The sequence below is a fragment of the Eublepharis macularius genome, chromosome 2 (assembly GCF_028583425.1).
Source record: "Eublepharis macularius isolate TG4126 chromosome 2, MPM_Emac_v1.0, whole genome shotgun sequence".
Lineage (NCBI taxonomy): Eukaryota > Metazoa > Chordata > Lepidosauria > Squamata > Eublepharidae > Eublepharis > Eublepharis macularius.
This window is the reverse complement of record NC_072791.1, coordinates 224091581-224107850: the sequence shown is the minus strand read 5'-3', so window position 1 is coordinate 224107850 and position 16270 is coordinate 224091581. Positions and strand designations below refer to the sequence as shown.

At 45.5% G+C, this 16270-nt stretch overlaps 1 protein-coding gene across 1 annotated transcript in view; it reads right to left on the bottom strand.

Moving 5' to 3' along the window:
- The window catches only part of HIBCH (3-hydroxyisobutyryl-CoA hydrolase), a 92129-nt gene that overhangs the window by 33247 nt on the left and 42612 nt on the right, over positions 1-16270 (bottom strand). Inside the window, exons 7-9 of the mRNA XM_054972973.1 lie at positions 10178-10256; positions 9259-9404; positions 2641-2727 (exon numbers count right to left, since the gene is read on the bottom strand). Of these exons, the coding sequence (XP_054828948.1) occupies positions 2641-2727; positions 9259-9404; positions 10178-10256 (312 nt within the window). The remainder of the gene's footprint in view (positions 1-2640; positions 2728-9258; positions 9405-10177; positions 10257-16270) is intronic.

The window sequence follows — 16270 nt, the reverse complement described above, 5'->3', positions numbered from 1 at the left end:
ATATAGCTGACAGGCATGCCCTCCAACCAGAACACTTAGCCGATGTTGGAATTTCTGTGCAACGCATCACGTTGCTGGTTCACTGGCCCATGCTACTCATCAGTTTTCACAAAAAACTGAACATTGAACATATAGGCACAGGAAGGCTGAGCTCACTATCTGTCATGCCTCATCTCACTATGCTTTGCTGTCTGAAGCATCTATGTTTCATTTAATGAAGCCTGACAGCTTCTCAGGGGATATCACGATGTCAATTAAGAAAAATGGTGAATGGCATGAACCTAATGCAGGGCCTGTGTGTGGACCCACTGGGGCACACCTCTCATCATTTCTATTTTTAAAAAACAGGCCTCCGCCCATCTTCCGCATTAGGAGTCCAGCAGCAAAAAAGACTAGAGTAGGAAGTCATTGCCACACTTCCAAATGCCCTCTCTTTGCTATGAAGAGTTTTCATGGCCTATAAAATGCAAAGATCTTCTCTTCTCTTTCTGCAATTTGCTAAGGAGGATCCTTTATGCAAAGCCTAAAGTTCCCGAGAATTTCACTCCAACTGGATGGGAGGTGGGACGATATAGGTGGGAATGCATTTCCCATTATGCCAATGTACACACTGCCTGAATACAACGACAACTTCAAATGTGTGCCTAACAGTATTAAAGATGCCAAACTGTCAGTTCCTGGCAGGTAGATCCCTCAGCCCCTCTCCAGTGAACACACATTGGTTCCAGTAGAAAAACTTTATTCAGGATTTGACAGTTCAGGTCTGCACTCCATCACGGCGCTTGGTAGAAGTGATAAGGCAAGGCAAGCAGTTCTATATTATACTTTTAAGACTAACCAATTTTATTGTAGCATAAGCTTTCGAGAATCACAGTTCTCTTCGTCAGATGCATGGAGGGCAAAAAGAAACTGGTCAGATATAGAGGAGGAGAGGGGAGGGCGGAGTAGATGCAAACAGCTCCTTCTGATATGGATGCTGTTTGCATCTACTCTGCCCTCCCCTCTCCTCCTCTATATCTGACCAGTTTCTTTTTGCCCTCCATGCATCTGACGAAGAGAGCTGTGATTCTCGAAAGCTTATGCTACAATAAAATTGGTTAGTCTTAAAGGTGCTACTGGACTCTTTTTGATTTTGCTACTAGAGACTAACATGGCTAACTCCTCTGGATCTATATTATACTTGATTTTCCCGCGCTCAAATAACTGTTAAAGTTTTGGCACGCAGTATACATGGGTCCTGTGACAACCCTTTTTAGTTATGGCTAGACATTCAGTATACAATCATACATTCCCAGCATCTGGGCGAAGTAGCAAGAGCTGGCATCTGGACCCTCCAAGGTCCGTGCTAGCTTAGAGGAGCGTATTTCTATAAGATAACAGGAGAGGCCTACTCTGGGTCTCAAAAGTAACACTTGCACTAAGGAGAGAATACATCAGGTTAATGATGAGCATTGTGGTTACAACATACAGACAATCATAGCATGGCTGAACACAGACATGACACCAGGGCCGGCGCGCCTATTAAGGCCAGGTAGGCGGAGGGAGCGCCGGAGGAGGCGCGGCGGGCGGGAGCGCGAGCCACAAAGCACCAGTCTCCTATCCCTCCCACCCCGTGCCGCTGCCAGCACAAGCCCCCGGCCAGGCGCAGCCACCGCGGGCAGGCATCTGCGGCGGCGCAGGCAACCGAGCGGGAGAGCTCAGAGGCCGCCTGCCACAGCAATCGGGCTGGCGGCGACGCGCGCGCTCCTGTGATGACATCACGCGTGATGTCATCACGCAGGCCGGTGCGCGCGTGTGGGTGCCCGTCTGGCCGGCCGTGAGCGTGGCAGACCCTTGTGCCACCCCTGCATGACACAGACAAAGACTGATGTTATAACAAGCTGAATCCAAATCAAACTTCTCTCGAATATGGTGGACACGACCATGAGAAAACTCGGTGTTTATATCCTAAAAATCTAAGGGAACAGTATCAAATGCAAAATGTTGGTGCTCATTCCTCAGACAATGAAGGCAACTTTAGCTGTTAAAATTTTTCTAAGCACCCAAGTGTTTTCATGTAGAAAAATGGGTGCAACTCCCGTTTAGTCTTTATTATGGCCCACGAGCCGTACAGACTGACTAAATGGGACTTGCATGCATTTTTCTACAGGAAAAGCAAGTCCTGTTTAGATCATTCCATGTTGCCATTGTATATGGGCCTTGTTCGCTGTGTTGTCATTCAAAGAACACATGCTGAACAGCCATTCCCCAGCTTCCAGCACATGTACAAAAAACTGAAAACATGTGCATGCATGTCACACATGACTGCCGCTGGTTTTCATTCATTTTCCTATACTGGAAAACTGGAGCATCTGAAACAATCTTGAGAGTATTAAAAAAGGGGCAAAATTCACTTGAGAATTCTAGGTTTAGTACAAAGGAAGATTAAGCAAAGACACTTAACGCCATCTCTTAAAATTCTCACTCCATCTTTCGGTATGGAACAGCATCGACCTGGGAACACAAAACTGCGAGAACAGGCCAGTTCCGGGTCATTTTTCAGAAGAAGAAATGAATTCACCCTCTAGGCAAGTTTTCATTTACAGAGACTGAGCACGGTTCTCCGCCACAAAGTCCGGGACTAGCTGGCTTCGTACGTACCTTTGTATGATAGGCATCCAGGAGATTTGCAACATTTTCCTTGGAAGGTGATTTCAGCTCTGTCAAGTCCTTTTCTAGGGCTGCCACCTGCAGTTAAGCATCAAAGAGCTGTACTATTCCCAAAATTATTTCATACAATAATGAAGTCAACTGATTTTCTCAGAAAGAGCTCTAACGAGGCCGCAGAAGCCTGCAGCCACAATCCAACACAGAGGGAGCCAGTGTGGGATAGTCAGACTAGGATCTGGGCGATCCAGATTTAAATCCTCACTCTGCCATAGAAATTCGCTCAGTAACCTTGGGCCTCTCACACATTCTCAAGACTAACCTACCTCAAAGGGTTGTTGTAAGGATAAAATAGAGGCCAGGAGAGAGATGTGGTAAGCCACTCTGGGTCCCCACTGGGGAGAAAGGTTGAGTATAAAATAAGTAAATAAATAAATGCTTAAGTCCATGAAAAGAATGTGCTTAAGCATGCCTAACTATGGGATGCAGGTCTGGGAATTTATGCCAAGTATCAAGATAACGGCCCTTGGATACTCACCGTGAAGGGTCCTTCTCCTCTGAGGAAAGGAGGACATCTTGGGTGATTCCCACCATCCAATCAGGGAGGCAGGAAGTTGATTTTTCTTCCTCTTCCTTGATGAGTGGGACCACCCCTTGACTCTTCAGTTCTGGGTACTCCCTTCAGCTGTGTTCGGTCTACTGTAACTTTCAACTATAACTATGAAACAGAACTTCAAAAGATAACCATTATCTATGCTCTGCAACCATGAACTAACCACATAGAGTCATATATATAAGAAAACATATATATAACAATCACAGACTTACTAAACACTGTCTTGAGAAATTGGAACAGATACAGAAGGGAAGAAGAGTGCAGCTTTGACTTGTCTTCAGTGACCAACAAAGATCTTGGGAGGGCAAGATGTCCTCCTTTCCTCAGAGGAGAAGGACCCTTCACGGTGAGTATCCAAGGGCCGTTCTCCCTCTGAGGCGGAGGACATCTTGGGAACTCCCAAAGCAGTTCTTAATGTTCGGGTGGGAGATCTTCGTCCCTTATCACATGTTGGAGCACTCTTCTTCCGAATGCCGCATCCACCGATGCGTAAGTATGGATATGGTAGTGTTTGATGAACGTGGACACGGATGACCAGGTGGCCGCCTTGCAAATATCTTCTATTGACGCATTGTTCCTTAGAGCTGCATTGGTTGACGCACTCCTTGCCGAGTGAGCTGTGATTCCTTTTGGCACTTCCAGCTTAAGTGCTCGGTAAGCTTCCGTAATGCACATTTTAATGCTGTAGGCGATGGCTGACGCAGACATTCTTTGGCCTAATCTAGGACGTGCTATATTTATGAATAGAGAGTCCGACTGAGGCAGCGATTCTGTTCTGATTATGTCTATTTTAACTGCACGTCTTACGTCGAGATTGTGCCATTCGCGTTCCCTCGCATGTACTGGTGATGGGAAGAATGATGGTAAATTGATCTCTTGAGCTCGATGGAATCTAGACGTGGCCTTGGGCATGAAGACCGGATCTGTCCTCAGGACCACCTTGTCTCTATGAAAGACGCACAAATCTGGTCTGGTTGATAATGCGCTGAGCTCCGAGATACGTCTTGCCGAGGTTATAGCCACGAGGAAAATGGTCTTGAGCTTAAGCCATCTCAGTGAGATATCCCTCATTGGTTCAAACGGAGCTTTAGTAAGTGCCGATAACACAACATTCAGGCGCCATGTAGGAAACCTGTGTATCGTGGGCGGTCTTATTAATGTTGCACCCCTAAGGAAGCGTTTGATATGTGGGTGTTCCGACAACAGAGTCCCATTCTCTGTAGTGACGACTGTGCTTAGGGCAGCGATCTGTCGTCGCAGTGTTGCTGGTCTGAGGCCTCTATCAAGACCCTCTTGAAGGAATGATAGTATTGCTTGTGTGGAAGGGTGTAACACTGATACCTTTTTTCTCCTGCACCATCTGTTGAACGCTTTCCAGGAGACGTTATAGATCCGGACGGTGGATTTCTTTCTAGACGCTAGTAACGTGTCTATGACTTCTGAAGTATAGCCTGCTTGTTGCAGATAGCTCCGTTCAATTTCCACCCTGTCAGAGACCACCATTCCGGACGAGGGTGCCATATTGGACCTTTTTGTAGCATGTCCGGATGGACTGGTAGTTTGAGTGGAGGTGCTACTGACAGAAGTAGTAGGGATGAGAACCACGGTCTCCGTGGCCACCATGGAGCGACTAGTAGTATCCTGGCTCTTTGTTCCCTGATCTTCCGAAGAAGCTTGGGTAATGTTGGTAGTGGAGGAAAGGCGTATAACAAACCTTTCGGCCATTGTGAGTTGAGAGCATCCGTGTCTTCCGCTTTCGGATGAAAGAACCTGGTAAAAAATCTGGGAACCTGGTTGTTGAGGTGTGATGCAAAGAGATCTACTACCGGCATCCCGAAGTGTGCTGCTAGGAATAAGAACGTTTCCTTCTTCAGGGACCATTCCCCCGGATGAAGGACCTCTCTGCTCAGCCAGTCCGCATGTACATTGAGAACTCCTCTTATGTGTTCTGCTTGAATCGAGCTGAGGTTGCTCTCCGCCCAGCTGATGATTTTGTGGGCTTCTCTTTGCAGGCGAGATGATCTGGATCCCCCTTGTTTGTTTATATATGTCTTTGCGGCTATATTGTCCGTGCGTATCAGGACATGGCTGTGAAGTATTTTCTCTCTGAAGAAAGTCAGAGCTAGTAGAATGGCCCTCATTTCCAGGACATTGATGGGAAGTTTCGTCTCTGACTCGGACCATTTGCCCTGGGCTGGAATGCCCTCCATCGTTGCTCCCCAGCCCTTGAGGCTGGCGTCGGTATATATCTGTATGAGGTGGTGGGTAAGAAAGCTCTTGCCCTGCCGTAGATTGGCGTCTACTGTCCACCATTCCAGACTGACCTTCACCGTTCTGGGGACCTGGATCCTGATGTTCTTCCTCTGTGCTATCTGCATTTGGAAGGGGCGTAGTAGTGATTGAAGAGGTCTGGAGTGGAAACGACCCCAGTAGATTGCTTCTGCATTGGCTACCAGCACCCCCATGAACTTTGATAGATCCATAAGCATGGAGGAAGGTTGTTTGATTATTGATCGTGCCAGTAGTCTGGTCTTGTCCCTCTTCTTGCTTGGGAGGAAGAATCGTCCTTCTTTGGTGTCGATAGATAGGCCCAGGTGTTCCAGGCACTGAGACGGTTGTAGTGAGCATTTGGCTAGGTTTATTAAGAAGCCGTGTTGTTTGAGGAAGTGAATGGTGAATGTAGTTACTCTGATAGATTCCTCTCTGGAGCCAGCTCTTATTAACAAGTCGTCTAAGTATGGATGCAAATGAATGCCCATTTCTCTCAGCTTGAGAACTGGTACTATGAGCAGCTTGGTAAATACCCTGGGCGCAGTTGCCAGGCCGAAGGGTATCGCTCTGAATTGAAAGTGAAGGTCCTTCACACAGAATCTGAGGAATTTCCGATGTGTTGGGGTCATCGGTACATGTAGATAGGCCTCTGTTAAATCTATTGAGGTTAGGAACTCCCCCGGCTGTAATGCCTCTGCGATGGATTGTAGAGTCTCCATCCTGAAATGTCGAACATTTATGAACTTGTTCACGTATTTTAAGTCCAGCACAGATCTCCAGTCCCCTGTTCTTTTGGGGACTGTGAAGAAAATGGAGTACACTCCTTGTCCCTGTTCGTGTGGTAGGACTGGTTCGATTGCCTTGATATCCAGTAGGTGTTGAATGGCCTGCATAGTGATGGATCTTTTTATGGGGTCTTTCTTCAGTGGGGAGACCAAGAATCATTCCGGTGGTAAAGAAGCGAATTCTATTGAATAGCCCTGGGAGACTACTTCCATGGCCCAAGCGTCCGCGTTGGACTCTAACCAAGTCTGTTGAAACAGAAGTAGTCTGCCCCCCACCGGAGCTGTCTGCCAGTCAGGGTTTCTGACCCTTGTCCTCGGCGTCTTGCCTGCTGCCGCGATGGCCCTGTTGTCTGTTGAACCTGTTGTGAAAATTCCCTCTGCGTGATTGCATTTTTGGTGGATTCCATCCACGTCTTTGGTCTTGACGCTGTCTTGGTAGGGTGTGGTGAGATCTGAATGATTGAAAACCGAAAGATCGTCGTTCAGGTCTCTTTAGTGACTTTGGTAGAGCCTTCTTTTTGTCTCTAGTCTCCACTAGTATTTTGTCCAGTTGTTCGCCAAAGAGCTTCTTTCCCTGGAAGGGATAGGCCATCAGAATAACTTTAGCTTGTAGATCAGCTGGCCATGCTCTGAGCCAGAGTAGTCGTCTGGCAGCCGTAGTGGAAGCCATTGCCCTGGAGGAGGATGACAGTGCGTCTAGAGTGGCGTCCGATGTAAACATGCAGGCTTTTAAAATCCTATTCGCTCCTTCTAGCAGTCTTCTGTTGTTGTCTGGTAGAAGCTGCAGGAGCCTTCTGATCCACACAACGGATGCTCTGGAGACGATGGAAGCTACGGAAGATGCTCTGATGGAGAAGGCTAGAGCTTCGTGTGCTCTCCTCAAAAATACATCTCCCTTTCTATCTAGTGGATCTTTTATGTTGCCTTGGCCATCCTCAGCGAGTAGACCTTGGGTCTGTATGGCAACAACAGGGGCGTCTGCGATAGGCACCTGTAATAACTCAGTAGCAAAATTAGGTAATGCATACAACTTTTTAATTGCATTAGGTATCTGCTTGCAAGCCCCTGGCATGGCCCATTTAGCTTTTAATTGGCGCTCAAAGAATTCTGGGAATGGGAATACTTTGGGCTTGTCCTCCGACTGGGGAAGAATTCTTTATTCCCTTTGGGTCGTTGTACTTTTGGGTCTTTCACCTCCTCCCCCTCTGTGCCGGGTTCCTTCAGATCCAAGGCTGCTAGTGTCTTGGCTAACAGATAGTGATAATCTTCAGCCTGAAAAAGCCTATTGGATTGCTCAGAGGAATTGATCTCCATATCGTTCTCATCCTCTGATAAGAATTCCCCCTCTTCGGAACCCTCGCTGGGGGAGGGAATTTCATCTGCCCAATCAATATTTTTGTTCTGGACCCGGCCCTGTTTTCTGGCCGCCTTGGTTGGCCAGGTGTTGCTCTGATTACTCCCCTTATGAGACTTTTCTGGCCTATCAGCTGTTGGGGTGTGTGAAGGCCCGGGTATCTCTGCTTGGCAGATTGCCCTTAGTTCGTCTCTCAGGGTTTGTCTGACTACTGACCTTATTATTGGGGATAAGGTGGTAGCAGGATCACTTACGTAATGTTCTGGAGCGTGTCTGCAGGAGCCCTCTGTGGAAACTGCTTGATTTTGTGCCATTTCTCCCGCCGGGAGGTTGGCAAGCACGTCTTTCGAAAATGGCGGGAAATCGCCAGACGCGGCTTTTCCCGCCAAAACTGGGCTCTGCTCTGCCGCGTCTTCTTCCTGCTCATCTCGGCCGCGGGCAGATCTTGACGGCTCCCTCTGCGAAAGTCGGGGCCGCTTTTTCGAGGGCTGGGATTCCTCCGATGTTGCTCCAGAACCGGGTAGCCGCGCAAGCCGCGTAGGCATGCCGGTGCCGGTAGGGCATGTTCCCGCCGCCGGAAGGACGGCTCCAGGGGAACATCCCTCAGCCCTCTCCAGAAAGCTGTCCTCTGAGTCCGATGACTCTCTCGAGGCCATCTGTCCCTCGCTGGGTCACACTCCTCCCGGCCGTTCCACAGAAAAGGGAAGGGTAAGGAAGGAGGTAGATAAAGAGGAAGGTGAATTGGAAGAAGAAGAATGGAGTAAAGATAGAAATAGAACAAAGGAAGGTAGCAGAGCTAACCTAAGAAGTACTGCTCTCCCCTGAGGCAGGAAAAGAACTGAAGACTCAAGGGGGTGGTCCCACTCATCAAGGAAGAGGAAGAAAAATCAACTTCCTGCCTCCCTGATTGGATGGTGGGAATCACCCAAGATGTCCTCCACCTCAGAGGGAGAATTGGGAGGATTATTTATTTATTATTTATTAACAAGATTTCTACTCCATCTTTCAGCTCCAACAGGGCCACCATGGCAGCTAACCAATTAAAACATACAGATTAATCTCTCGTCTTAAAAAATTAAAATGATCATACATATGCATCATTAAAAGCAGGGCTTTTTTCAGCAGGAACGCGGTGGAACGGAGTTCTAGAACCTCTTGAAAACGGTCACATGGCTGGTGGCCCCGCCCCCTAATCTCCAGACAGAGGGGAGTTTAGATTGCCCTCCGGCGTGGCGGGCAATCTCAACTCCCCTCTGACTGGAGATCAGGGGGCGGGGCCACCAGCCATGTGACCGTTTTCACAGAGGGCAACCCACTGAGTTCCACCACCTCTTTTACCAGAAAAAAGCCCTGATTAAAAGTATTAAAAACCACAGCTTAAAATAAATACAAAAGATACAAACAACAGTTAAAACATTGGGGAGGGAGGAAGGATCACCGAGGGAATTTCCAAGGGCAACAAAGAAGTCTCCACCCACTAGCAGAAGACAGCATCAGAAAAGGACTGACGAGGCTCCCTAAGGAGCGAGTTTCAGCGTTTTGGTGCCACAACTGGGAAGGTATTCAACCTGCCCAGATAAATTTACCTTCTCTGCTTCTATAAAATGAGTGGCAATTCCTGCTCTGTGAATATCTCTTCCTTTCAGCCTGAATCCGGTCAGGGCAAGAAAATATCCAATCTTCCCTGACAGTTTTGGCAAGAAGTAGCCTCCACCTACATCGGGGAAAAGGCCTGTAAATTTAAAAAAGAAAACAAGTTAGCCAAGGCTACTGGTAATACAAGTAATCAAAATTTCCTACTCGCTCGGCTCTTTGTGGTACCATTTCTGTGCCTGGTAGTGAGCTCTTTTTACCGAAAGGACCGCTGTGCCCTGCCTTTCCAATCTTCCCTCCAAGGCGCATAAAGGCTCAGGTGTTTCACTTGAGGATTCTAACGCTTCCTTGCCACTAGCCTCTTTGATCACGAGGCTAAATTGGGCAGAACGGGGCGTCTGATTCTTGGAGAACATGCATACATTGTTACAAGAGCACAAGCAAAAACAGCGGCAGCACGAAATATTATTTTCTGCAAGTTAAAAGTCAAAAGATTTTTGCCTTTAACTTTACATCCACTTTAATGAATTTCTAAAAAAACATGTTCAATCAGTTTGGTAATATTATGGCTGAAATTATTTTTTCCCAGTACTCACAGTGGGATACTTCTTGGAAGTAAATCAAAGCTAAATCAAGCAACTGGGCCTGGGGAGAGCAGGTGTTAGATAAGGCTCCACAGCTGTTTTCCTAGGAACTGTTTTATCAGAATTTGCGGCAAGGTGTCTAACACCTTAACAGATCCTGGGGCTAATCTGGCATAACTACAAACGATCAAGCAAGAAGGCAAGAAAGATATCCTCTTCCCTCTCTTATCTATGTTACATTCTATGAGCTGTCTGGGTGTTTTTCCTCTCTTGCCTTCTTCTTGCCTTCTCTTCTTCCTAACCTTTGAAATTGCACAGTTGGCTTTACCTATTGCTGTCTCTGGCATGGCAAAAACGGTCTTCTCCGTGGCAACTCGGAAATGCCCGTGGACAGACAAACCAACACCCTACCAAAAAAAAAAGGGGGGGGGAACATAATAAATAGGTTTCTAGTGCACGCACAAACACATTTTAAAAAGACAATCAAATCAACTGTTTATTAAAAAGCTTATATTAAAAACAATATAGCCCACATATGCAAGCTTCAGTTTAAAGAAACCACAGCTACATGAGGGTGAGATCAGAATTTGTAACCAGAACTATCACGGTTTTCGTCAGTCGTTCCAACTGCCCATAAGACAATGAACTTGGTGAAGATGAATGGCGCCCTCTGTTTGAATAACTGAACGGAAACCTGGCTGTGGCTGAGTTGCAAAGAAGCCATTTTTAATGCACTTATTGGCAATGGTTGTGTTGGAGAAGAGAGAGTGCAAGTTTATAAAAAAACAATTACTCAAATCACAGAGTGCACACTGGCGGCATTCAGGTGCCGCATCAAACTACAGAAGGTTCAAGCCACAGTTTGTAGGAGAAAACCTAGTTATTAAACAACCCAATGTTTGCAACACACCAAAGGTTGACTGAAAATCCCAGTATCTGCAGCTGGCCTTTCGCACCACCAAGCAGAATCCCCCGCTGCTATCCCAAGCTGCCTTGGCTTGCCAGGCTACTGGCAAAGTGTCACCCACACAGGCAGCCCGCGTGCTTCTGGGTTGGCTGCAACAAATGGAAGGAGAAAGGCGGAGGGGAAGAAGCTTTGAGCAAGCGGAGCGTCTCTTTTCGCGCATCAAGAGTTGGGTGAACTCCTTCCACCTCTCCTTGGAGTCAAGCTCCGACAAACCAAGCTGTTTGTGCATAAACTGGTAAACAGTTTGATTCTATATGCTAGGAATAACATGGCACACCTGAGGCTATCAGGGTTGTTGCGGGGGGGTGGTCCTAGGTACCCCCCCAGAATCTCCCATGCCATCCTTCCTTGTTGCACACCACCCCAACTTACCTGGACTGCTCACAGGGTGTGATGTGGTGGCAGTGGCTGGCAAATGAGAGAACACTGAATACCTGCTGCCTCTTTCACTCCCCCAAGTGCTACCCATCAGTTCCCAAAGCATTTCCAGATGCCTGAAAATGAATATGAACAACTCTTAAAATGCAACAGAAGAGTTGGACCCAGAGCTTGCTCTTCTACTGAAAACCAACATGGCTACCCACCTGAAACAGGTGCCCAAGATGCTTTGTCTCTGGAGTGTCTAATATGCTCTGGGAAACGTAGTTCCCAGAATGTCCGACCTCTGGTGTCAAGTGGTCTGGGAACTACAGTGCCCCAAATGCACAAGGGATACCAAGTATACAAGACATTCTGCAGAAGGCAAGAGAAGGAGGCAGCAGAATTTTCCCATCATCTCTACAGCCTGCTGCCACCACACCAATCCTGTTAATGGGAGAGATGAATTGGGATGGTGTCAAGGAGAGGAAGCAGTTCTCTGGCTCTGATTTACCATCCGAGTAAGAGAAAAAGTATTTATTTAGTAAATTTATATGCTGCTTCTCCAGGGTCCTGTTCGAGGCAGCTTACAAGTAAACAGCAAGACCATAAACTCATAATAAATTATTAATAAAAAAAACAAAAACATTAGAAACAAGCCAGCAGCCTAAAAGAATTATTAGACCCCCTTAAAAATATCCATGCGATAGACTTTAGACAGAGGCAAACCACTAAACAGCTAAACAGATACAACTTCTTAGTTAAAAAAAGTTGGGGGCCGGTGCCTAAAGAGAGAAGATGGGTCTCAATATGGGGAAGTTTGCTAGAACTTCTTTCAAAATGCATATTTTATTTATTAAATAACTGCAAGAAGTTTCTAATACTCCATCTCCCCTCCAGGATTCCAAGCCAGGATACTAACTACCTCCTTAATTACAGTACTTAGAAGGCCAGGCACCCTGTGACCCCTAAGCAGTGATGAAAGTCCAATAAGACGTTCCTTGAACCTTCTAAACCATCCCTCCATCTCTTCATTCTATTCCTCGCCTTTATACCTTACCCTGTCTTTAAAGAGCTCAGGGTGGTAACTGGAAGAGGTGATGCACACAGCCTATCCCTTTTCTTCTAACCCCCTTTTCCTCTGACCCAACTGTCCTCTGGCCCAACACAAAAACAAGCCAATGCCTGATACACTCTGCATCCATTTTTTAAAAATGGAAGTATGACCTAAGATGTCACTCTTCCTCTTCAACTACTCTGGATAGGTCATTTGCAACTACGCTGTCAAGAAACTGTCTCAAAAACAGAAATCTGGAGATGACATAATGTCCCCTGGCACCAGAACATCTCTCTCCCACAGGGGTGCTGGAGCCATGTACTTCAGAATACAAGAAAAGAATTAATTCACTTAGGCTGTTCCCTAGCAGTGCATCTCAGTAGGGAAGCCAGATTATTTCAGGATATGGGTTCCCTTGGTTCAGAGCTGTTAACTGAATGCCTCCTTTGAGGAAGCAGAAGTACAAGAGCCTTTTCAATATGCGTGTTTTGAAACTTGAAAGAGAAAACTTTACTGCTGACAAATCAGGGCTATTCTGATAAAGATGTGTCAACAGTCACTTCCTATTTTTTAATCCCTTGCTTGGGGTCAAGAGGTGAACCACAAACACAAGAGCAAACCCAGTCTATGTGGTGACAGCTAAAAATATTGCATATCAGGAAAAAAGAGCTCCACTGCGACCTCATATAGAAGCAGCTCTGTTTATAGTCAAGCCGCAATAATATTGGAGTCTGGGTATCAGGGTACATGAAAGAGGGATTCTGTTGGACTGCACACTTAATACAAGGTAAACGAAAATTAGACCATGCTAAAATTTAAGAGAAAGATTTAAGACTAATTAGTTTATGAATGTATTGTTATTTTAATGTTAAGGCACCTTTCACATTCACAGAACAATTTTATGCTTGATGAAGGATCTCTGCATCAGTCGCTGACTCAAGCACCCCGTTCAACCACAGGCTCAATTCAGCTTTCAGAGAAAATGAAATTGACATTCCATTGAATTTCATATCATAAAAGATGCCAACAAATATGTCTCACTGACACCCGATATGCATTTGCGAGCGACGATAGCAAGAACCAAGGGGCGAAAAACACCCATACAAGTAATTCCATTCATACTGTAACAAATTACCAGCAGCCAGTCATTTGCAAGAATTCTTGCAAAATGTCAGGGGTAACAAGCAGGACACAGAAATTACAGCGCCAAGAAATGACAGACGGCTTGGGTTTAAACTAGTACAAAGTCAAGAAGTGATCGTTTCACCATCTCAACCCAAAGCAATTACTTGGTGTCCATCCGCCGGTCTGATAATAAGGACACAGCTTAGTGGCAGAGCAAACCATGCACAATGTTTAACCACTGAGAACCATTTCAGAAGACAATATCGGGGCAGATACACCAAGGACCTGTATGTTCATAAAATGTTACTCCAAAAAGCTGGTACCAGCAATTATACATTCTGATAGCAGCTCAAGCCTTTAGGACATCTACATGGGACATCAAATTCCCCCATCTCCTTCAGCTTCCTATCTGATTACAGTAGAATGGTTCCGCTAGCCTATGCTAGTGTATAAACAGGAGATGTTGGAGGAGATGAAGAACACTGTAACAAGAACATGAGGTGCACCCATTTATTTGTGTCATCCTACTGCCTTGCAATATGAGCAACACAGTTTTCATGCTCAGGATCCAAGACATCAGATACGGCAGTAATACTTTAACGCCGACATCACATGTTGAACTAACACCCTATATTTACATGGAAGGATTCAAAAGGAACCTCAAAAGAGGTTTTTTAACACATGGGGGTGGCTTTAGCAGTTCACACCAAGTATAACTTCATGTTTTAGTCTATCTTTAACAGTTTTTCTTAAAGTGTATTTTCCATTTCCCAGAAAGAGTTCAACACATCAACTTACAACCAGGGGTTTTTTCTGGGAAAAGAGGTGGTGGAACTCAGTGGGTTGCCCTCGGAGAAAATGGTCACATGGCTGGTGGCCCCGCCCCCTGATCTCCAGACAGAGGGAAGTTTAGATTGCCCTCCACGCCGCTCGGCGACGTGGAGGGCAATCTCAACTCCCCTCTGTCTGGAGATCAGGGGGCGGGGCCACCAGCCATGTGACCATTTTCAAGAGGTTCCGGAACTCCGTTCCACTGCGTTCCTGCTGAAAAAAAGCCCTGCTTACAACATTATTGTACCTTGTTCACACAGTTCTGATTCGGGGTGGTCATTCTCTGGAATTTCCCCAGAATTCTCCCACAGCTACATGTGATTCAGTTGATCAAATAAGCAAATGGCAATCTTCCATGAAACGACCACACCATTTACTGATCCCAGGCTTTCCCTCTTAGGAGTTAAGAAAATGGCCAGAGATGAGCTACGGAGTTAACTTCAGTGTTTGCCTATAGGATAATATTCAGGGGCTTTCCAGCCAGCAGAGGCCAGATGGGAAACGTCCTGTGGCAACTGCTGAGATCGAGTCCTTGTTGGTTTTTCTTGAATCAATGCTGCTTTAAATATCGTGTCATTATTGTTAAGGAGCACACAAGTCAATCTCATACCAACTCTTATGGAACAGGAGATTAATGTCTGCAGTACATCTGGTATATTTTAGGATAAGAACTGCATTCCGTTCAGAAAAACAGAGCTGGGTGTTTTCACCTCTGTAAACAAGAACAGGAGAGGTCAAAAAGTTGCTTACCTGGTTTTGGGTGGCAATAACTTTTGGCTAAGCAAAACAAATATTCTAATTATTTTACCAATCTTAGACATCATTTTCTGAAGTGTTGTGTAGTGGTTAGAGTGTTGGACTAGGATCTGGGAGATTCCAGGTTCGAATCTTCACTATGCCACAAAAGCTTGTTGGTTAACCTTGGGCCAATCACTGGCCCTTTTCACACTGCTTACCTGCTCCCGGGACGTTGCGAATTATCGCACAAAAACTGCACAAGATAGCGTCTTCTCGTGAGAGTTTTGCGCAACGTTGCGCAAAACTCTCATGAGAAGACGCTATCTTCCGCGTTTTTTAAGTGATATTTCGCAACGTTCCAGGAGCAGGTAAGCAGTGTGAAACGGGCCACTCTCTCTCTCAGCCTAAACTACCTTGCAGGGTTGTTACTGTGAGGATAAAATGAAGGACAGGAGAAAGATGTGAACTAATTGGACTAAATACGAACTTTCTTGATTAAGGTGCATATGTTATAGCAAAGATGAAAATATTACCAAACCTTTTGGTTCATTCTTATGGCAATACTCGTAAGGGTAAATTAATCAACCTTAAATAAGATACAAAAATGTTTCATATATTTAAATGGGACAACAAAAATCCTAAAATTCAAAATCAGATATGACAACAAGCTTGGAATAAAGGAAAATTTGCTGCTGTAGCACAGTGGTTAAGTGGTTCGGCTACGAATCAGTACTCTACTAGTTTGAAACCCAACTACTGTCATGAGCTCAGTAGGTGGACTTGGATAAGCCACTCCTTGCAGCCCCAGCTGGACTGTGGGGATAATAATAACACTAACTTGTTCACTGGTCTGGGTGGGGCACTAATATGTCTAGAAGAGCGATATATAAGCACAGTTGTTATTACTACTACTACTAATATTGAACAGTTTTAAATACTTGATTAAAAACTGTACTTTCAGCAGCAAGAATACCAATGGCACAGTCTTGGAAACAGGATAGGTTACCTAACAGGGACAGATTTGAAAAATTTGGTTTATCATGCTGATAAAAAAAAAAACTGCACGTAGGAATATGTGCGAAGGGAAAGTATCTGTTCATTAAAAATGTATTAGGAACTGACAACTTTTCATAACATATTGGAATGACTACACCTAAAGAATTGATTACACATAAAGAAGTGATTTTACACTGAATATAATTGTTCTGAGCAAGTATCAAAATTAATATGTTTACTGAGATTAATATGTTTACTGTGTATCATTCTGTCTTGGCTGCAGTATTCTCTGATCCTCCTTTGGCCCTGAGCAGGATAGAAATGTAGCAAACAAACAAATACATCTGATT